A 22,289-nucleotide genomic window follows, 5' to 3' on the forward strand; every position below is an offset into this window, starting at 1 on the left:
GTTGGAGCCAGAAAAATAAGCATTATCCACATCACACTGGGCCTCGTGGGCCATGAGAGGAATCTGTTCTTTATTCCTAGAGCAAGAAGATGTCATCAAAGGGTTTTAAGCTGGGAACTAGTGCAATAAGGTCTGCCATTTTGAAACTATAGCTCCTATGCTAGGGGATGTATTGAGAAAGAGATGGTGGTTGGAAGCAAAATGGCCAGCTCAGAAGATGCCCTAGTGACGGAAGACAACCACAGATATAACCCGGAAGCAAGCACAGATGAAAACCATCCACGGAGACAGAACCCAGCGGTAGGCTGGGTGTGAGAGGCAAGAGAGGAGCAAAGGGGGAGGTCCAGGTTGCTGAGTTCCAGCTACAGGGAGGGTGATGTGACTGATGAGATGAAGGACAAAATAGGGACTGGGGGTGTGGCTCTGCAGTTAAGGGCACTTCCTGGACTTGTAGAGAGCCCAGTTCAGCTTCCAGAACCTGTGTGCATGTGCGGCAGCTGTAACTCCAGCTCCAGGGGATACAACACCCTCTTCTGCCTTCAGTGGGCACTTGCGCACATGTGGCAACCACTCCCACGCACACACACACACACACACACACACACACACACACACACACACACATATTTAAAAACAACAACAACAAAGCACAAGATGAAGTAACACGGAAGGACTTGGAAATACTCAACCAACAGTTACTCAGACCTGAGTATATTCATGCACCTGGTAGACATTTTCAAGCACCTACCTCGGTGGTTGGTCAGAGGTATACTTCTGTGACAGCACCTATTTTCTGTGTGTGCTACACAGTTAGGAAACACTGGGTGCAGAGTGTGTCTGTTTTACCTTTGATTCCCCATGCTGCGAAACAATCCTGTCACAAATATTATAAGCGTCAATGAAGAGATGAATGAGCGAATTAGTCAATAAAAGTAACTTTGCCAAATGCATCACAGTGTGAAAAAAAATGATTAGCACTGCCAAAATGTTAGCAGAGCCAAATTTCAAATGACCTTGGCTCTAAAAACAATATTGAGCATCTATTTAAAGATTTAACATAAAATACTGCAGAACAGGAGACAAGACCTATACACTTCCTTACTCTGCCATATACATTAATATGTATAAACTCAGTTTTCAGTATTTGAATTAGTCATAGACTCTTACATAACCAAGAAATCCCTTTATATAGGACGCCCTAAGGAGATAACATAGTTCTCATTTCACTCACAGAATACGAAGTGAAAGCATTAAAAAAAGTAGACAACAGAGTAGGGCCCAGTGCCAGACGCAGTGCATATTCATCCACACTGACCTGGGTTATCACAGGCCAAGCATCTTAGGAGAACTGAAGAGTAATTTGACTAAATATACATCATAAGTAATTAAAAGACCCTGGTTTCTGTGAATGGTGGTATATTTGTATAATCCCAGGAGGGAGAGACAGGATGATCTTAAGTTGGAGGTCATCCTGGGTGAAATAAGAAGATCCTATCTCAAAAGAGGGCGGGAGAAAGAGGTAACAATGAAACCGCATTGGGATGAGGCTGAGTGATTAGAAACCAAGGAGAAAATCCTGCCGAAAGGTTCCAGGAAATAGATGTAAACATTGTCGAAAAATTTTTCATATTCTTGTAGACTCCCCACTTGCTGGCCAATGGGCAACTTTATTAGTAGTAGATAAATTGATTGCAAAGTCCTCTTATTTTAAGTGGAAGATATATAGATAGACAGACAGATACACATATATACATACACACAAGATTTGGGCAGGAGAACTGGTTTTTTTCTAATTTTGTTTTGTGTGTTTGTTGTTTCATTTTGTTTTTTGAGACAGGTCCAGGCTGGCCTCAAACTAGCTAAGCAGCCGAGCATAACCCAGAACTCCCTATCCTCCGGCCTCCATTTCTTGCGTGTTGAGATTGCAGGGACAGTCCACCACACCCAGTGAATGCTTCAACCCCAGGAACTGTATCCCGAGCCTCTGTACGCAACACTTTATGTACAAGCTTTATAGCAAACTTGCAAGACAGGGATCCAATTCACACTGGAGGGCTGAAGAGACGCTCAGCAGTTAAGAGCACTGGCTGCCCTGGCAGAGGATCTAGCTTTGGTTCCCAGCACCAACATGGCAGCTCATAACCATCTGTAACTTCACTTCTAGGGAATCAGACAACCTCTTCTGGCCTCTGCAGGCACCAGGCACACATGAGGTGCACTTACATACAGGCAGGCTAAACACAGCTGCTTTTTAATATACCTGACTTTGGACCCAGCATGGTGGCACAGACCTGCCATCTAAATACTCAATAGGCTGAGTCTGAGACCAGCCTGATATCCAGCAAGATCCTGTCTCAAAAAACACAATAACAAACAAACAAATAATAAATGGATGGATAGATAAATAAATAAATAAATAAATAAATAAATAAATAAATAAATAAATAAATAACCCATCTTACTAATGACGAAAGGAAGAGAGAGCCAGGCCGTGGTGGCACAGGCCTTTAATCCCAGCACTCGGGAGGCAGAGCCAAGCGAATCTATGTGAGTTCGAGGCCAGCCTGGTCTACAGAACAAATTTCAAGACAGGCAGCAAAACTACACAGAGAAACTCTGTCTCGAAAAACCAAAAAAAAAAAGAAAGAAAGAAAGAAAGGAAGGAAGGAAGGAAGGAAGGAAGGAAGGAAGGAAGAAAGAAAGAAAGAAAGAAAGAAAGAAAGAAAGAAAGAAAGAAAGAAAGAAAGAAAGAAAGAAAGAAAGAAAGAAAGAAAGAAAGAAAGGATGAGACAGAGAAAGAGAGACAGAGACAGAGAAAGACAGAGAGACAGAGAGAGAAGAAGGAGGAGAAGGAGGAGGAGGGAGGGAAGGAGAAAAGGAAGGGAGGGAGGGAGGGAGAGAGAGAGAGAGAGGGAGGGAGGGAGGGAGGGAGGGAGGGAGGAAGGAAGGAAGGAAGGAAGGAAGGAAGGAAGGAAGGAAGGAAGGAAGGAAGGGGGAGGGAGGGAGGGAGAGAGGAAGGGAGGAAGGAAGGAAGGGAGGGAGGGAGGGAGGGAGGGAGGGAGGGAGGGAGGAAGGAAGGAAGGAAGGAAGGAAGGAAGGAAGGAAGAAAGGACAGATAAGAAGCAAACAGGAGACTGAGGAATCTCAAATCAGATTTTCAAGTCTATATCCTTTCACCTCCCCGGAAGATTTACCCACTCAAAGATGATGCTCATAATAAGTACTGTGAACCTAACAATGGTAGGCTGCATCAAGAGGGGACAAGGGCCCATTAGGGAGGTGCGAGAAAATGATTTATGTCAGTTCAGTTGGTGGGGGGAGTTTTTATCTAACACTTAGAAGGGCTATGGATGATGTATGAAAGGTCTGAACTGTGGTCCCTTCCTTCACAGAACTGATGAGGTGAAACTAACAAAGAGAAAACCAAGGACATGGAAATGCCCTTAGGTCTACAGGGTAGTTTCTGCTTCATTATGCTATTGTGAAAATCACGGGTACAAGTGATGGGCTAAGAGGATGCTATGTGTTCTAGGAAAGGATTAGAGTCTGGAAACTTCTAGCCCCAAGGGGCTGAGTTTACTGTGGGGTGCTTGAGGTGGCCCTAGTATCATTGGGCTGCAGCACATTGGTTGTCTCTAGTTCTAATTACAACTGTGCTGATCAAAGCTATGAATGGTTTTCATGAGAACTTTAGCCAAAATTCCTGTTCTTTCTGGCTTCTTTCCACTGGGAGGCTGAAAGCGGCTTTAAAATCCAATAGTTGAAAAGAAAGCAATAGAAAACTTTCATCCTTCAGGATCCTCTTCCACCTGCTGGTTTACCCCTCCCTACCCACAGGAACGTGGTGGGTGGTAAGCACCTAAGACAACAGACCACAGGGAAGCTCTGTGGGCTTCAGGAAAGAGAAAAAAGAAAGAAAGAAAACAGGCACCGTTTACCCTTAGCCATATCATAACTCATAATAAAGTAAGAAATAGCGGCCAACTTTTAGGCATCAGTCCTTATCTTTAAGAATTCATTTTAAACTTGGCCATTATTTATTTAAGGCTGCCAACTTTACAAAGTACTGCCCCCTTGTCCCTTGACCACAGAACCAAACAGTTTGGGAGGGTTCTGGCTTTTACAGAGTTTCCAAACTGGTCAGGAAAACAGAATCTCAAACAAGTTGAGAGCTAGGGATGTAGCCCAGTGGAAAAGCATTTGCCAGGCATGCACAGGGCCCTGGGCTCAGCCCCTAGCAGTAGTGGGAAAAGAATAGCTGAAAACCTAAGCTAGGCATGGTTTTATAATATTCAAGCTTTCATTCACATTTTGTAAATGGGCACAAATTTTACTAAAATGAGCATAAATTAGAAGGGGAGGGGAGTCTGAGGCCATTAGCTAGCAGAGGCCTTTTGTTAGTTAAAAAATAAAAGCAAAATTCAAAGATGCAGTTAAATTCTAAGGTATAATCAGTTCAGCTAAGTCAATCAGGCAACTATTCCATCAGAAGGTAAGTGTTTCTCTAAAGTCTCAAACAACTTGAAGAAAGAAAATATTATATGCTGTGGAATAATCCTCTTATACACTGTAAAGATTTGTCATAGGAATTGGTTTAATAAAACGCTCATTGGCCTGTAGCCAGGTAGGAAGTATAGGCAGGACAACCAAACTAAGAATTCTGGGAAGAGGAAGGATGGAGTCAGGAGTTGCCAGCCAAACAGAGGAAGCAAGATGAGAATATCATACTGAGAAAAGGTACCAAGGAGTATGGCTAAACATAGATAACAATTATGGGTTAATTTAAGTGTAAGAGCTAGTTAGTAATAAGCCCGAGCTACTGGCCAAGCATTTATAAGTAATATTAAGCCTCTGAGTCAATTATTTGGGAAGTTGCTAGTGGTACAAAAACCTCCATTTACAATTATATTTTTTTCTAAAAATAATTTATTTAGCCTGGCAGTAGTGGCACATGCCTTTAATCCCAGCCCTTGGGAGGCAGAGGCAGGCGGATCTCTGTGAGTTCAAGGCCAGCCTGGTCTACAGAGCGAGTTCCAGGACAGGCTCCAAAGCTACACAGAGAAACCCTGTCTCAAAAAAAACTAATAATAATAATAATAATAATAATAATAATAATAATTTATTTAACTTTATTTTATGTGAATTGGTGTGAAGGTGTCAAATCCCCTGGAACTGGAGTTACAGACAGTTATAATGTGGATGCTGGGAATTGTAAACCTGAGTCCTCTGGAAGAGCAGCCAATGCTCTTAACCACTGAACCATCTCTCCAGTCCTGAAAAATATTATATTCTATCTGCTCATTAAAATGAAATTTTAGACAAGATTAATCAAAACTGAACACAGAACTCTGTCAAATATATAAATATTTAAAATTCTTTCACCAAATTAATGGATCAATATTAAATTTAAAACTTTTTCACTCTAGAATTTAAGAAAATTGAAAATATTTTTGAACTAACCTCAACAAACTCTAGTAAAACTGTACAAGAAGGAACTATTTGGTCTACAGAACTTTTTTAAAGGGAATGAAAAGCTTTCTTTTTTAATAACTTATGACTGCATTGATGTTATTTATAATGTTGCAAGAATAATCATAGAAAAGCCAATGGTGACCAATGCCAACAATCTCAAAAATCATAAGCAGACAATGAAGTTCTTCTGTCATACTAGAAAGGTGACCACACAGTTCAGTCAGATCATAACCTAACAGCCAAAACATGGGGTTTGCTCCATGTCTCAAAGACCATTCTTTCCAAAGCCCTCCATCAAAATCCTAAAAATTATTTTTGTTTCTTGATTCTTTATGTCTAAAAGGGCCTGACAATCCATCCTCCAAAAGGAGTCTTAGTATTCATTGACTAAATTGTAACTACCTAGCAACATCTGCTACCCACATCTCTTATTTAACACCCTCCACAGCCCTAGGAGGTGGGTTCTGCTACAGAGAGGAGGCTGAAATAAGCATCATATGCTGTATCACACAGCTGGATGAAGTCAGCGCTCAGTTCCTGTTGCCCAATTCCAGTCTTCAATGGTGGTGTGTATCACCTCTCGAACCTAGCACCTAATTTGAGGAACTTCTAGACAACCCTAATTTATCTTTCATGGTTTATTAGGGTTAAGAAAATCTTTCAGCCAGGCTGTGGTGGTGCACGCCTTTAATCCCAGCACTCGGGAGGCAGAGCCAGGCGGATCTCTGTGAGTTCAAGGCCAGCCTGGGCTACCAAGTGAGTTCCAGGAAAGGCGCAAAGCTACACAGAGAAACCCTGTCTCGAAAAACCAAAAAAAAAAAAAAAAAAAAAAAAAAAAAAAAAAAAAAAAGAAAATCTTTCATTTCTTAACAAAATTTGTTAACACTTATTTCCCTATTTAAGAAAAGCATGATGGCCTAACGCATTAAATCAAACCCAGCTGCCAGATCAAGTATGTCTCTGGTCAATTATCAAATCCTCTCAATTTGAAAAGCATTGTTTCTTGAATACAAACACAAGTCTGTTAATCTTCTGTCGATGGCATAGTGACTTCTCCCCAGATTCTCCTGATACAGAATCTCCAAACCAGAAGAAGGGATTAGAACAGATGGTGGGCCACAGTTGCTCTAGCGTAGCAACCCATGTTACGGTCCAGGAACATGAAACAGACAAATCGGAACAAGCCACTAAATTACACTGTGAATCCGGGAATGGTACTTATCCTGTCTGTTCATCAATAAGGTCGATCTATGAAGTAGAGTAGGGAATAGTAAATAATATATAAGTTAACACACATAAAGTGCTTAGATGGTGTCTAGAACATGGGAAACAATAATGTCAAAGGCTATCACTGTGACAGGCGTGTGAACACAGTCGCCTTCAAATACATCAAGAGCTATAATGTAAAATTTAAACTTACTCTTTATGCTTCCTAAAGATGGAAATAAGACTGTCTAGGAAATGTGTCCAATTTGAGCTCAAAATAAGAACATTTCCAGGCAACAAAAGCAGCATGAAATAGGTTAGTTTACTCAGGAGAGAGAGAGCTCCCTGGTGATAAAGCTGATCTCACTCATCTGGAGGGATTCCTACAGAACCTAAAGGAATGCCTGCCCTGATGTAATTAACTGTCAAATGACTTCCAATGGCTCTCCTAAGACAGACACTGCTGATTTCTTTCTCACGGTGCCTGGCATACAGTGGTTACTCAAGACATCCTATGTTGTTCTGGTCTGGTATCTATACAATTCATCAACTGTATGCATGTGCAGTCCGTATCTACATGACACAGTAAGGACTAGCCACATATAAGCCACCTTCTGGTCAACTTCCAGTAAAGAACTTAAACCACAGTGTGACTTTCCCCAGATTCTTCCTACAATTCAGAACAGAAAAAAAAAATCCAGTACAAGGTCTTCATTTTACATAAATAAACATACAATATCTAGATCCAGAGATTTTTAAATTATGATTCCAACTTTTTATTTTCGTTAATAGCACTAAGCCCTCAACATTTGCATCTGACATTCTCAATGTCAGTGGAGAAAAAAATTTTTTTTCCTCTCTTTGAGCATCTAACAATCTTCACACAGACGAAAACTTAACTCTCAGTGATGTGAACTTACACTCAAGCCATGCTTTTACAGCAGTAGCACTGAGGAAACTGGGTTGTCATCTTGTTTTAGCATCTTGCAATGCCATACAGGCTGGCATTATATTACCAATAAACATAGGGATTCAGTCGTAACTCTGGAGAGGTGAGAAAATGGATGTCTACATTTGTAAGTCACTAGGGTTGCATTTTTGTTGTTGTTGTTGTTGTTGTTACAGCTGCAATAAGAAACCAACACTTTGCCTTCCTAACACTGGTTTTCCCCAATCCTCAGTTGAGTGTGCGGAAACAAGCCCTCAGTCCCACAGGTGACCCTGCATCGCTGTGACTTCCAACTTAAATAACAAACAGACCCTGGGCCAAGCGCCTGCCGATGCAGAAACAGTGCAAGTTGAGTCCTTTTGAGCAGCTTCGCTCCTGTCCTCTTTCCAACCATGCAACAAAATCTTTGATTTTCTGGGTTTGCAGTTCATTCATTTGTTTCGTTTTGTTTGGTTTGTTTTATGGTATCAGGGCTAAAAGCATTGCAAGACAGATTTTTTTTTTTAAAGTAAAAAGTCCACGTTCCCATAGTTCCCTACTGTGGCTCTGCATCTTCCTTGAGCTCGGTGGCTGCATTGGTCCACGAGGGTGGAGGGAGCAAGCAGGGTTAGGACGGCTGTGGGTACGACGGAGATGACTTCTGGGAGATGACTGACTCAGTTCAGCTTTATTCCAGAGAATAAGGATAATATAGGATTGGGGAGCCTGAGGACAAACCCTAATTTGCATTAAGTGACTCGCTCCTATCACAAGACTTCATCTGTGGCAGTCGGGCCCTGTCAAAATGGCTAGAGGCACTTGCCATGTGGGTCAGCAGGGGAAGAGCCTTTGCAGGGAACTGTGTCAAAAGTCACCCTTGAGATAAGTCAGGCATCCTGGGTCTAGAAACATCCTCCAGATAAGGCTAGGTGGAGAGCAGGAAGCTTTGCATGCTCAGAGAAAACTGCCAGGCCACTGTAGTCTGAAACCTCTGATCAGCAGAACCTTTCAAACCCCTACCACTATTTAATAGCCATGAGACCGGGAATAGGTTTCATGACCTCTCAGAGCCTTGACTTCCTCATCTGTGAGGTGAAAATGATGACAGCTACATCTTGCCAGGCTATTGTGAGAACCGATACGACATAAGAGATGGACAATGTTAGTGTCCCCTATTCTTCTATGATAGGAAATGCTTGAAAGAACTCTCTACTATCTAGGCATCGTATCACATATAATTATAATTCAATTGTTTAGTTGTCACAAATAATCCAAAACAATGTCTCTTTGCAAGAATAAAGGGGATAGCAGACATCCACACTTAGTAAACAAAGGGATAGAACTTGAAAGTGATCTCTAAGTCCCTGTCTAGCTCTCCAATCCTGTAATAATGATTGAGAGGTCTCAAGTTGTTGGGGTACACACATGTGTTACTATCCCCTGGCTGACCATGTCAGAACCCCTTTAGCCCATGTATTCCAGTTATCACCAATACCTCCATCAGATTCCATGTTTCTGTCTCTCTCTGTCATTACAGGGCTCTTTCAAGTCCTTAAAACTCAATCCAGTTCATGTTAAAGCTTCAACTTGATGCTTAGCTCAAGGACCTCCTGGGGAGATGGGTTGTGGTGGCTGATACAGAAGCTCCTCCTGTGGAGATGGGTTGTGGTGGCTGGTGCAGAAGGTCCTCCTGTGGAGGTGGGTTGTGGTGGCTGGCACAGAGAATGAGCCCTCTCTACCCACTTCTCATTTTTCTCTTCCTCCTACACTTCCCTTTTAAGATTGTGCTGGAGAGGGATAGGAAATGCTCAGGTCTCCTCAGAGGCTAGAACTCATAGGGACGCTTCAGGTTCCACCGGATTGGCTTCTTCTCTTCCTCACATTTAACCCTCAGCTGCTGGTTGGCTCTTTCTGTAAGATGGACATCTAATGTTCTCTGTAGAGCTGTCTGTTCTCCATAACCTTCTTCTCTGCACATTAACTAACCATCCTGGTGTTAGATTGTCCTGTGGATTTTTTTCCCACCACTCCTCATTAGACCCTACCCATGTGTCCTAACTAGTTAGGGTTCCATTGCTGTGACAAAACCCCATGACCAAGAAGCGTTTATCTGGACTTACAGTTCCAAAGAGATAGAGTCCATTACCATCATGGCAGGACAGCATGCGAGCAGACAGGCATGGTAGCTGGAGCAGGAAGGCAAGAGCTCACATCTTAAACAGTAACCAGGAAGCAGAGAATGCACTGGGAATGGCGCATGGCTTCTGAAAGCTCAACGCCCACCCCCAGTGACATACTTCCTCCAGCAAAACCACACTTCCTAAACCTACCCAAAACAGCTCTACCAACCGGTGACCAACCATTCAAACACTGGAGACTATGGAGGGCATCGCATTTAAACCACCACACTCTGTTCTTAGTAGACTTCCTTTACCCGAGTGGCCTAGAGGCACTCTGAATAAGGCAATGAGAGGCCTGGACATATTCTAGTGTTCCCTTTCTCAGTACCCAGAGCAGCCTGAAGGACTCTGACAGTCTGCTCACTCAGAGAAGAGGTGAGCATCATCAGCCTCAGCTTACAGGGGAACTTGGTGGAAAGGTGGACGGTCGGAAACCCCCAACTATTACATCTTATACTCAAAAATCATTTTTTAATCCAGGCATGGTAATGCCATAACCCCAGCACTCGGGAAGCTGAGGCGGCCTTATTCCATAGCAAGATTGATTTCAGAAAGGTGTGTATGTATGTGTGTGTTGGTTTATCTACACATTTTTGCAGGTGCGGGCGTATAAGCGGAGGCTCGCACGTGTGCACATGCATATGGAAATCAGGGGTTGAGTCCAGGTGCCTTTATCCCTCTCCACCTTGTATTCGGAGAGTCTCTCACTGACCCGGGAACTCACCAATTGGCTTAGGTTAGCTGGCCAATGCACCCCAGTCATCTACTGCTCAGTACCATGTTCCCAGCAGTGGGCTTCTGGACAGGCCGCATCGAGCTTGGTTTGCTAGTGTGGGTACTGACTTGAGTCCTTAATCTTCCCACCTCATAAAGAACCAGGAGCCATGCCCCTTAGGGGGTGAGATGAAAAAGGCAGCTCCCTTTGGGAGCCGCGCTTTCTCTCCAAGACCTCCTGTCTCCCAGGTCTTTTTTTAGTTAGCCTGGGGGAGGAGGACCAGCAGCGATAGCGGAGACTGCATCTCATCAAAGGGGGCTCCACCCAAGAGGACTCAAGGGCGATGCGTCTCAACCCTTTTCATTTAAACTGCGGTGGCTTACTCCAGCACACGCTTCTAACCTATTACGACAACTTGTGTGCTGACATGTTTGCCAAAACCCAATCCTCCGTATTGATTAAACTGTCACGCTGAGGGTGCAACCATGGAGACTCACTTTGGCATTTCCTAGGGCTGGGGCTAAAAAAATGAAAAAGTAGACGAAGCTTATTACTCATACCAAGCATCCTCAGCAACACTCAGACCAGCCCTCCCTCTCCCCCTCCCAGAGATCTCTAAACTCTAAACCTTTGTATCTAACAGTCGTTGTTAAATGTGTTAAGATGTTTGTCCATGGGTTAGCTCATCAGGTAGAAGTGTTTGCCTTTCAGGCCTGGGGATAGGAATTCAATTCCCAGAACCCACAGGAAAAATAGAAAAGTTGTCGTCTGGCCTCTATACATGCACTGTGGCACACACAGACACACACACACACACACACACAGATACACACACACACACACACACACACACACACACCAAAATATCACTAATAAAATAAAAAATTTTAAGGCATTTTGAAGACAAATAAATGTGTTAAAATGAGAGATTAAAATGCACTACAAAGAACCAAAAGCTATCAAAACCCATAACAAATTAATCCCCAAATTTCTAATTCTGCGCATGAGGCGAGTGAAGAAACACTTCCTGAGCCTTTCTCCAGGCCCGTCTGACCCACTCTCCCCGAGCACACTGGATCCTCCATCCTCCTCTTACTGACCTCGACTGCTGTTGCAGCTGGAGTCCTGTGTCATGTCCACTGCTTGGCTGGTTATTTTTCTAATGAACATGCCTTTGACTACCAATCATCATCTGGGCTATAAAATGGAAATCTGTGAATCAAAAGGTAACCTGTGGGCAGGGTGTGGTGCTACGTGCCTTTAATCCCAGCACTCAAGAAGCAGAGGTGAACAGATCCCTATGAGTTCAAGGCCAGCCTGGTCTGCACAGCAAGTTCCAGGACAGCCAGGGCTACACAGTGAGACCCTGTTTCCAACAAAACGAAAGAGGTTACCTGTTGCTCATCTCTAATGACTGTAGAAAACACAAATGCATTTATTGAAAGATTGGCTTGACCTCATACTAACAGCACATCAGAAAATATTAATTTAAAAATATGTTTGTAAGTTTCAAATGTTTGATAGGAGCCTTTTAGGAAAAAAATTAATCCACCTTAAGAGAATATATCCAAATGTGATACTGTGCAAATGGTACAATGAGGGAGAACTATTCTGCATCTTTTAAATAGTCCAACCTAACTGCAGATAGATAACTAAAGCTGACACACAGTTGTCTGAAGAGAACTACTAGACCTTTAACAACTGCACAGTCTCCAAATGATGGGAAGAAAACCCTGGGTACCATTTGGCCACAGCACAGTATCTCCACACAGCAGGACAGATTGCCTTTAACACGACAACATAGACACAAGGACAGTTATAACATAATCTTGTATCTGCTCTCCTACCCAATGACTTTGGAGTTTCTTTACCAAAACAAAAAGCATTAAGTGATCAGACAGACTTTCAGTTTAATAAATTTCTCAAATATTCACTGAGTTCTTCCTGTGTGAGAGGTACTATACCTTCCTCAGAGAGAACAGAAGGAGATCCCAATTATACAACATCATATCCATTTATCAAGAAAATGGCAATCTCTATCGATCGGGAACTCAAACAGTCCTTACTGATTTATTGACGGAAGACAAAACTATTAAACTCTAAAATATTGTATCAGTTTGCAATGATTAATAGTCTGTCTTTAGCATGTATAATTTATTCTAAAGGTGCATTATAAACTGCTGCTTAGTGCTCACTTTGGACAAGAAGCAAAACTATCCTACCAGGAGGCCCAGTCTTCTCCTGGAAAAATGAAATGCAATGTTGATGTAAAATCATCAACATTTCATGTGAAAGGTTATAAACTTGAGAGGGAGAAATGTGACCAAATAATCCTGAAGAGAATTCCCTAAAACTGTTTGTAGAATGCTTTCTTCTTAATTCGTCAGCTGAACTTAGTGTGCAAGGTAACATCTTCAAATTTGCTATTCCATGCACACCGGCTAAGGTTTGATCAACATTCTTTGGGGGGATCTAGAAGAAAGCGTTGACGCAGTCAGGGGCTGTGCTAAGTACCGTTAGTCGCAGCTCCTGGGAGGTGGAGGCAGAGGCTGGTGGGCCGCTGCAGAACTTTGAGCTCTTTCGCTGGCTCTGCATTTGTTAGCTGTGTGAGACCTTGCCAAAGTCACATAACACCTCATCTGTAAACACTGATATGATACTAATAATAATTCCATATGGTTATTGGAAGGAATAAATTACTCGATATACATTAAGTGCTCAAAACAACGCCAGACTCAACGAATGAATTATTGTATTTTCTATTATTTTAGAGAAAATGTCTCAGTAGGATAACTTATTCAAGATATTACTGTGTTTTGTCAATTATATTAAATAGAAAAACCATTTAATTATTGCTAGCACTTCTAAATATGTGCTATTTAATTATGGTACAGAATCAATAACTCTCAAAACTGGACTTCACCAAAAGCTAAAAATGACTTTGCATCTTGTATGAAAACCTCTAGAGGGAGCAAAAAGTTCCACTCCCTTACAGCAGAGCCCCTATTCCCTTTTCCAAAACTTACTCTTGATCAATAAGTAAGAACTGCCAGTTTAAGAATGCTGGCTGAGCTGTATTTTATGCGGCGACATCCCAAGGGAGAGAGACATCAGGGTGCACATGTGGTGTCTCTCCTCGTTCAACCCAGCACTGGAGATGGACTGAAAGAAAGGACAAGCCATTCTTCCAATACAAATGCCCTTGGCCGGAGCCTGGCGCCAACTCATTCTGAGCCATGGGAGACCACAGCTCCCTCTGACCTGGTCAGTGTGTATCTGGGCATCACCCTTGCCACCAGCCGTTAGGCATGAGAGAACATATGGGCTTTAACCAGACAGGCTTTTCACCCACTTTGGTTTGAAATTGCTTTAGGCTTCAGAAAACTTGCCCATGGTAAGGTTGGGTCCAGTTCCACACTATATATAATGTTGGTCCTGGCTAAGCATAAGTGTTCTTTTGTCTTCTTTGGGCATCACATAGAGAAGTGCCTGGACTCTGAATATCTCTAGTTCCCCAAATTCTCAGCAACATCACAGTCTCAGCACTCTGAACCAGGATCTCAGACCACGAAAACAATACAAGCTGGCTGACTTGAGAAAACTTCCTGGGTTTAGTCTGTGCTTCATCCAGGATTAGCATATTTTAAAAGGCTCTTGAGAAAGGTCAACATAAAAGAATGAACAAAACAGATGTTATCTTTCAAAGGTATTTTGAACTTTTAATACCAAGTGGTACGGTTAAGGACAAACAAAATCGCCTTGCCTGGTACAGCTACACCCTAGGGCTGTGACACAGCTCATTGGCTGAGACCCTGAGCTCCATCTCTGATATTACAACAAAAAGAAAATAAATCGCTACACACTTTCATCATCTATAAATACAGTCTCAAAAACACTGAAAAACTAAATGCACTTACTGAACAGTTTAGTTCTTATGTTTGGGATGAACTGGATTGTTTTCAGAATCGTTTCTTCCTGGGGAGATAATGATTATACAAATAATGGCTCTTTTCTACTCACATATGTAATCCTGTTTTTCTCAAAGTAATGCTAGAGTGATCACAAATAAGGTGAGTTAAAATGATGCTATTCAAAATATAGCAGATAATGACTCTCTTAAACATACCCACCCAAGACATTACAAATAAAACTGCAAATAAACCCAATTTGAAATCCAAGAGACAATTTCAACACTGTCATGCTAGAATCTTCTTGTCATTGGTGTCTGCTAAAATACAATTCCCAGGCCAATACTTAAACAAGGAAAAATGTTATATAGAAGTTGGCCCTCAGTTATTATTATTGTTGTTATTTGCATAGCAAATCATTAATTATAATAAGCTCTGTTGTATCCCATTGTGAGAACAGGTATACAGCGATGAATTGGGATTCAGAGGTGAGTAAGTTCAGTGAGACTCCAAATATCCAAAAGACTCACTTGTATTAGGTGATTAAAACATTTGTCAAAATATAAGGTTTTGCAAAGCTGACCGATTTCACTATAAAAAGATTGTTTGATGTACTGTCTTAGTTTACACGGAAAGTCCAATTCAATTACTCCCTGTTCCCACCTTATAAGCAGTGGTTCATTCACTGGCGATGTCACAAAGGGAAGCTCAAGAAGCCACCGTGCCCCTGAACCCTTTAGTCATTTAAAGATAGGTAATTTTTAGGTATATAATGTTATGACTATGGCAATTTGGACATTAGGCTTGAAAATGGAATTATTTTAATATTCACTCTTGCTAAAGCTGAGCAGAGATGCAGGGAAGGTAGGTCAGTCCATGGAGCTCCTCCCTGGCCATTCACCGCCAGACCAGTTGCTCGAGCATTACCCAGAAGCACCTAATGGGTTGTTTGTTCAGTAGCGCCAGGCTACTGACATCAGGAGAAGACATCTCCTGATGTCTTCTCGTGATGCCCTGCTGGGCCTGAGGTGTTATTTGGCAATAAATGTTCAACTGACATTTTACTGTAAAACATTTAATTGTCTGCTTTCTCTATTGTCAAAGACAACGGTTGGGACAACCATCCAGAGGCAATCACAAAGTGTATTTAACCCTTCAGTGGCTATGTAACTGGGACTATATTCTTTAAACCTTGATATGGTCTCAAAAAAGAAATGCAAATCTACAAATTCTAGGACTTATAACAAACATTGATCAACAGGCATGTCTAAAACCTTTCGTCAGAATAAGACAAGGCATTTTACCCAGGGTTCTATTCTTCACTCTTTCAAGAGGTGTTATTAAAAGTCATACCAGAAAAGCACTGAAATAAGAAACTGCTTCTAAGGTGAAATGTGATCATACTCGAGGACAATTTTAGAAAAAATAAGCACTGTGGCTCAAGCTGTTGGGACGGTGAGTCAAAGCCACCTAAGAGGTTCAGTGCCACACGCACAGCTGGCCCACGCTTCCATGGTAGAAGCCCCTCTGGAGCCCCCAATGCCATGGCATGCTAACGATCTCCTCATAGCAACGGCTCGTCACCTCCAATGAATTGTCAGGCTTTTTTCTTTAAAATCCTATCATCAGTTTGTTATTTAAAGGTTTTTAATGCACATCAGTTGTCTTAGTTAGGTAGGGTTACTATTGGTGTGATAAAACACCATGGTCAACCAACTTGGGGAGGAAAAGGATTTATTTGGCTCACACTTCCACAGCACTGTTCATCATTGAAGAAACAGGAAGTCAAACGGCAGAAACCTGGAGGCAGGAGCTGATGCAGAGCTCATGGAGGAGAGCTGCTCACTGGCTCCCCCGACCCATAGCTTGCTCAGCCTGCTTTCTCATAGGACCCAGGACCACCAGCCCAGGGATGGAAACACCCACAATGGGCTGGGCCCTCCCCCACCAATCACTAATGAAGAAAATGGGCTACAACTGGATCTTGCGGAGGTAGTTTCTCAATGGAGGTTCTCTCCTTTCAGATGACTCTAGCTTGTGTCAAGTTGACATAAGACGAGCCAGGACATCAGTACAGAAACAAAAATCTACATGCTGATTAATTCCCAGGCTAATCTACAAAAGCAGACATAGCTCTGGCATGTCTAAAAATTAGAAGCAATTTTTCAGTCATATTTAATCCCACATTATAACTGTTTATAAAAATATATTCAGAGCGCCGGCTGAAATCCTCTTCATCTCACTGCCCTATAATAACATATATGCAGTGGTGCACCAGGTATCTGCCCCCTCTGTGTATCAATCTAATCTAAAGAAAATCCAGTTCCTCTCAAAACTCCATTGTCTTTAGCAACACAGGTAAGAAGTGGGCCTAGGGTAACACAGGTTTGAGCTTCCAAACTGACACCATGAAGAGGTGTGGGGGCCTCACAGTGAAACCAGCCAATCTGCCTTTTCACACACAGCATGGGCCCAACAAGAACGGCCACAGGCAGAAAGGGAGCTCCAGATGTTCTAACTGGAGACGAAAGCAGAGAAGGGACAATTCACCCCACAAGCCCAAGATTCAGATTCTCCGTATGTTCAACTTGCTTCTAACCTAGGAAGTGTTGAATTATGAGCTTACTGAGTCGGAGGACCGCATGATAACACAGGTGTTAAGCAGACTTGGCTTTGAACCCTGATTCTACCTTACTTTAGGTCTCTGTACCTCCCTTAAACCAGAGGACTCACTGTGAGAATATGAAGTGTTATGAAAGCTAGTTTGGTATTTAACCCACAGTAGACAACACATGACGCAAATTTCATTCTCTTTGCCTCTCTGATGAGTCATCATCTTGTCATGAGTCAGCTGGTACCCAAGGTGCATCTTGGAGGTTACAGCTCACAAAACCAGGTAGGTTAAGACGGGCCATGGTAACACATTAATGAGGCATGGACAGCAGTCTTAATCATTCCTTTAGAGACTTTGTTGTGTGTCTCAGATCCTCATTCCTAACACTGACCTTCATCCCACATGCCATGCGTCTACTCTTCCTTGCCTGGGTTAAATATACTTAGAAGCAAAAGAAAACAGACAAAAGTAGAGTTGATCAATATTTCACATGTACCAGAAAAAAAAATGAACTGCTTTCAAATATGTATGTATCTCAGTTCCCACTATCTAATAAAAAGAATAAGCTACGCTGTTTCTTATTTCTACATCATTCTAGTTATGGGGCTATTGGCTACAATTTAAAATGGTAGATATTTTAAATATTATGATATTGACATTAAATACTAGATAAGCAATTTACTTTCTTTAGTACGAATATATTCAAATACTAAATAGTACATTAATATTAGATATTACTTAACTGTTAGCATTTTCCTAACTTGTCATCTTAAATCATGTATCAAGAAGAAATTAAGGTGGACTCAATGAATATTATCATATAATATATACACTTGGCAAAAAAATGAAGCATTTATCAATGGCAGCGCTATAGAAAATAATCATAGAGGGAAAAGCAAATGGATTACAGAGAACCTAGCTAAATTCTTGTAGTATATTAAAAACAAAAAGACTAAACCTGGGAATATAAAGGAAAACCCCAGTGACAGTACAAAGACTTGGTGAGGCTGGGCACAGATAAACAGTGTAATTGTCTCCATCAGCTCAGAAGGAAATTGTTTTCTCGGCTATACACATGTTTTCAAATTAGGAAGGGCAAATTAACTGAAAGTATTCCTTTAATTAATATACAAGGAAGTCTGTTTCCTGGCAGAATAGAAGAATGCATTATTCTGGTCTGATATTCATGCTAATAGAGAATTAGTATTAAGGTAACTAAAACAGATCATCTAAGTCAACCTGAAAGGAGGTCATAATTCGATGGGATTATTGGGGTACAGTGAGAAGAGCTGAGGCCCAGCTGTAAGAAGTAAATCATGGGGGACACACCCTTGAAATGTTAGTCTTGTCCTCAGTCGCTCCTTCCCTCTGCCTCCTGGCCACCATAAAGTGAACAACTATCCTGCCTACGGCCTTGAGCTATGGTGTTCTGCCTCACTACAGGCCTAGAGACACAGACAGTGAGCACGGACGGGAATCTCTGAAGCCCTGAGACAAAATAAATCTCTCCTCCTTTGGTATTTCTAGCTATAATGACAAAACACACATGGTCTATGCCTTTTTAGAAATTCTCATCTTTGCTACATTAAAGCGGCCAAGCTATGTAACAAAACATTCAAGATGTAAATAAAAATATTCTTGATCTCAGAAAGAGTAGAGTAGAACTCTCCTGCCTCTCACCCCTGAAGAGAAAGAGAAGACCGCTGGGGGCAAATCCCAACAACTGCCACCTACCAGTCACCAGACCATCTTTGAAGTTCAATCTGCTCATCATAATGACCTTAGTCTGTCCTCTAGGCATCAAAAATGTTACATGCAAACTTGAAGGTATGAAGCCAATAAAATTCTAGCCAAATTTCATTGTACATATTAAGGGCCTCAACAGTTAGTCAGAGATGCATAGTCATAGATACATATGCCTACAAGTGCCTAGACTATTTTGGAAGGATGCATAAGAAAATATTAATAGCTATAGGGTAGGCTATGGAAGTGGGAGTGTGGAATGCAAAAAGCCCTACTTCCACACTCCTTGGCAAGGTTTAATTGTTTTAAATCACATGTATATTTTTCAAATAAATCTAATTTAAAATAGTTCATCTAATTTTGCAGTATCTTTAATTTTAAATGCCATGTATTGTTTGTTTAATTTAGCATTAAACGGAGAAAACGTATTGCTCAGCTGTCTTCTCTTTTGTCACAAAAACAAACTTCAAAACAAAATAGAGGCACTATTACTCAGTGAGGACCCTTAGGAGAATATAAACCACATGCCATTCATATAGTCTGGGGGCGGGGCTATGGAGTATGGCTGTGTCCAGGAGGCTACATTGGAAACCAAGATCCTCCTGTGTCAACCTCTTGAGTGCTGAGTGCCAAGCTTGAGTGATCACATCCCTAGGATTTCAAACCTGTAGTGGTACACCTGGCAGCACAGAGCAATCTCAGAGTGGTAAAACTGATGCAAGAATTTGCAAGTCCTTATACTTCACGAACTGCATTTTTCACAATAATATAAAGAACCACTGTTGCATTTTAAACTACCTTACAGGGCCTATTTTCATACACACAGTTCCTCAGGTAGAATCAATATCTTGTAACCCAAATGTACATATTTCCTAATTGTGTACGTACGATACTGTTGTTTCGTACAGTACAATTTCTGACTTGGAGTATTAAAAGAAGGCTGTTTCTCTTTTATCCAAATTCGCATCCGGAGTATAACTCTCTTTGCACATTATGAAAAAGCCACAAAAATAAACTACTCCAGGTTGTTTGAAATTACCATCCGCTTTTAACACAGAAATCTCCCTGTAGCTTTTAAATTTTCCATGGGCCCAGGTTTGGGGAAAAGTGTAGCTGGTGCTTGGAGCTGGGTGGATTTGAGCACAAACGCTGGGGTTGGTCGCTTGGGAAAGAAGACACGCATTACACATTTCGTACGCAGTGGCTGCTTGGTTTAGACCTAAGCAAGCTTTCTGAATGTGTGAGCCTTCCCAGGACGTCAGTAAGTTGAATAGCAGTCCTTCCTCCACTGTCCTCTGCGACGTGTTGTGTGTATCCACATACGCTCTACCAAGATCAACTTTAATCTCACATTCACGCGGTAATCACACAGATCTACGCTAAGAGGCCCTATTCCAGAGCCAGGGCCAGGGGTATTACCTGAAAAAAAAAATTGCTCCAAAGGCATGCACCCAAAAGATGAACTTTCAAACACGGGAAACAAGTTCAAAGTGGAAGATAAAAATAAACAGGGGCGAAGAAAGGTTTACAGTTCCTTGGCAGATGGATAAAGGCAAATCCTCTGGGGGGTGCTAGGGGAGTCTGGGAACGTTTTCCCGGATGTGTGTTTTCTGCAGCGCGAAAACTCTGAGCTCTTCCTTCAGCCTTTCTGTGCTGCAGCGTCCGCTGCAAACTCTGCCTGCCTGTCTGCAAAGTTCAAGCGGTTCAGGATTTCGGCACCATTTGTATCCGGGGGGGGGGGATTTCCCCCACACACTTGAAAGTAAGCTGTGCTCTGTCTTTGCTGCTCGGGAAAAGCTAGCCCTCCGCTGGAGAATGCACAGCCAGCCCACAGGTCTGCATGTCTCCCAAGTCCTCCCTTCCTCCTCCCCATTCACCGGTTAGTGAAGCTTGCGGAGAAAATGAGGGAAAGCATCCATCAAACCGCAGGAGCAGCGCAGAGCGCAGAGGGGAACTTTTCCTCGGCTGTCAGAGGGGAAGTCACTTCTGCTTCTCAAGGCCAAGAGCTGAGTCTGGGAACCTCCGGACTAGGCAGTAGGGTTTGGCAATAAAGGAGACGGGAGAAAACAATGCCCAGCCTGCGGTGCCTGCCTGGGGGGGCAATGAACATCCTGCCGGGGTCCCCCTACCTCCCCCACGACACCCACACCCACGCTCTGGGCCGCTGCGGCTCCGCTTACCTTGATGATGCTGCTGCGCCGGGGGGTCGCGCGCGCAGCCTCCAGGAGGCCGGCCTCGCTGTCCCCGGGGACCCCTGCAGCGCCCGGCAGTGCGACCCCGCTGCGACGGTCCCTCATCCGGCCACCCGAGGCGGCCGCGGGTGCGGCGTCCGCGGCGGCAGCGTCGGCGGCGGCTCGGGGGTCGTCTTCGCCTGCGGCAGCGTCGAGAGGCACCGGACCCTCCTTGGCAGCCGCGCCCTCAGCCATGGCCAACCAAGCACGTTCCGGGGGGGGGATCTCCGGGCGAGACAGCACGACTGGCCCCGGGTGTCCGGCTCCTGGCACCGGTGCGCTCAGGCACGGGGAGGAAGCCCCGCTGGACTTTGTTTCAGCGCCCGACGGCGGCTGCAGCGGCGGCCGCAACTTTATGGAGAGGAGACATCGCTGGGGCAGAGGCGTCCTCGGGCTGTGGTCCAGGAGGTCAAGCGGGCCGGCGCGGGCTGGCGGCGGGGCGGGGGGTTGGCGGGGCGGGGAGAAGATGTGAGCGGGAGGGAGAAGCAGGCGAAAAGCCGCGGGAGGGACCGGAGACGTGATGCCAAGGCGCCCGGCTCCGCGCAGACAAAAGGCGGCCGGGCGGCCGGGCCGGGAGCCTGGCGAGCCAGCCGGGGACGCACGCGGGGGCGCGGGGCGCGGAGCGGCGGTGACTGCGGACGGGCCACCCCGCCACCTGCCCCGCCGACCGCGGCGCGGCGGCCCCAGGAAGTGCGGCGGCGGCGGCGGCGGCGGCGGCCTCCACTCCGCTCGCCCGTGACAGGGAGGGAAGACTTGTTTTGACAGCCCGTAGGGGATTGGCAGGCGTGCCAGCCTCTCAGGAGCCGAGGCTCGCCGGAGGGGGGCTCGTCCCGGCCAATCCTCACGGCGGAGGGGTGTGCCCGAGCGCGAAGAATGGAATGTGTTTCTGGAGCTCCCTTGCCCGCCTGGCCCCCCGCTCCCCGTGTACTCGGCGGCGAGGGTGCGCGCGCGCGCCTGGGTGCGCACCCACCCGCAGGCACGCCGAGTACATTTTAGGAAGTTTAGAAACGCTAAAGCAGCCCGAAGGTGCACCAAAAATGGGGAGTGGGGGGGGGGAGGGGGGGGAGGTTGGAAGAGGTGGGGGCAGGGAGAAGCCGGAGGAAACACTCTGCAGAACAGCAGATCTGGAAGGAAGCGGGTGTTGGGTGAGAATGTCAGGGCGTTTGGTGCGGCGGTGACCCTTGGGCACGGCCAGGGGTTTAATACAGGCTCTCCGGCCAGTCCTTAGAAGTCAAGCCCGTGCGGAGATAAACTAGGGTTTCCGAGAACCCTGGAGTTCCACGGTTTGCTTC

The 22,289-nt window shown here is 44.1% G+C and overlaps 1 protein-coding gene across 1 annotated transcript in view; it reads right to left on the reverse strand.

Annotated features, from left to right (window-relative positions):
• Window positions 1-21,714, reverse strand: part of Plcl1 (phospholipase C like 1 (inactive)) — a 328,149-nt gene extending 306,435 nt beyond the window's left edge. The window contains exon 1 of the mRNA XM_006974884.4: window positions 20,947-21,714. Coding sequence (XP_006974946.1) covers window positions 20,947-21,192 — 246 coding nt within the window. The 5' untranslated portion in view covers window positions 21,193-21,714. The remainder of the gene's footprint in view (window positions 1-20,946) is intronic.
• Window positions 21,715-22,289: the final 575 nt, after the last annotated feature.

The sequence above is a fragment of the Peromyscus maniculatus genome, chromosome 13 (genome assembly GCF_049852395.1).
Source record: "Peromyscus maniculatus bairdii isolate BWxNUB_F1_BW_parent chromosome 13, HU_Pman_BW_mat_3.1, whole genome shotgun sequence".
Lineage (NCBI taxonomy): Eukaryota > Metazoa > Chordata > Mammalia > Rodentia > Cricetidae > Peromyscus > Peromyscus maniculatus.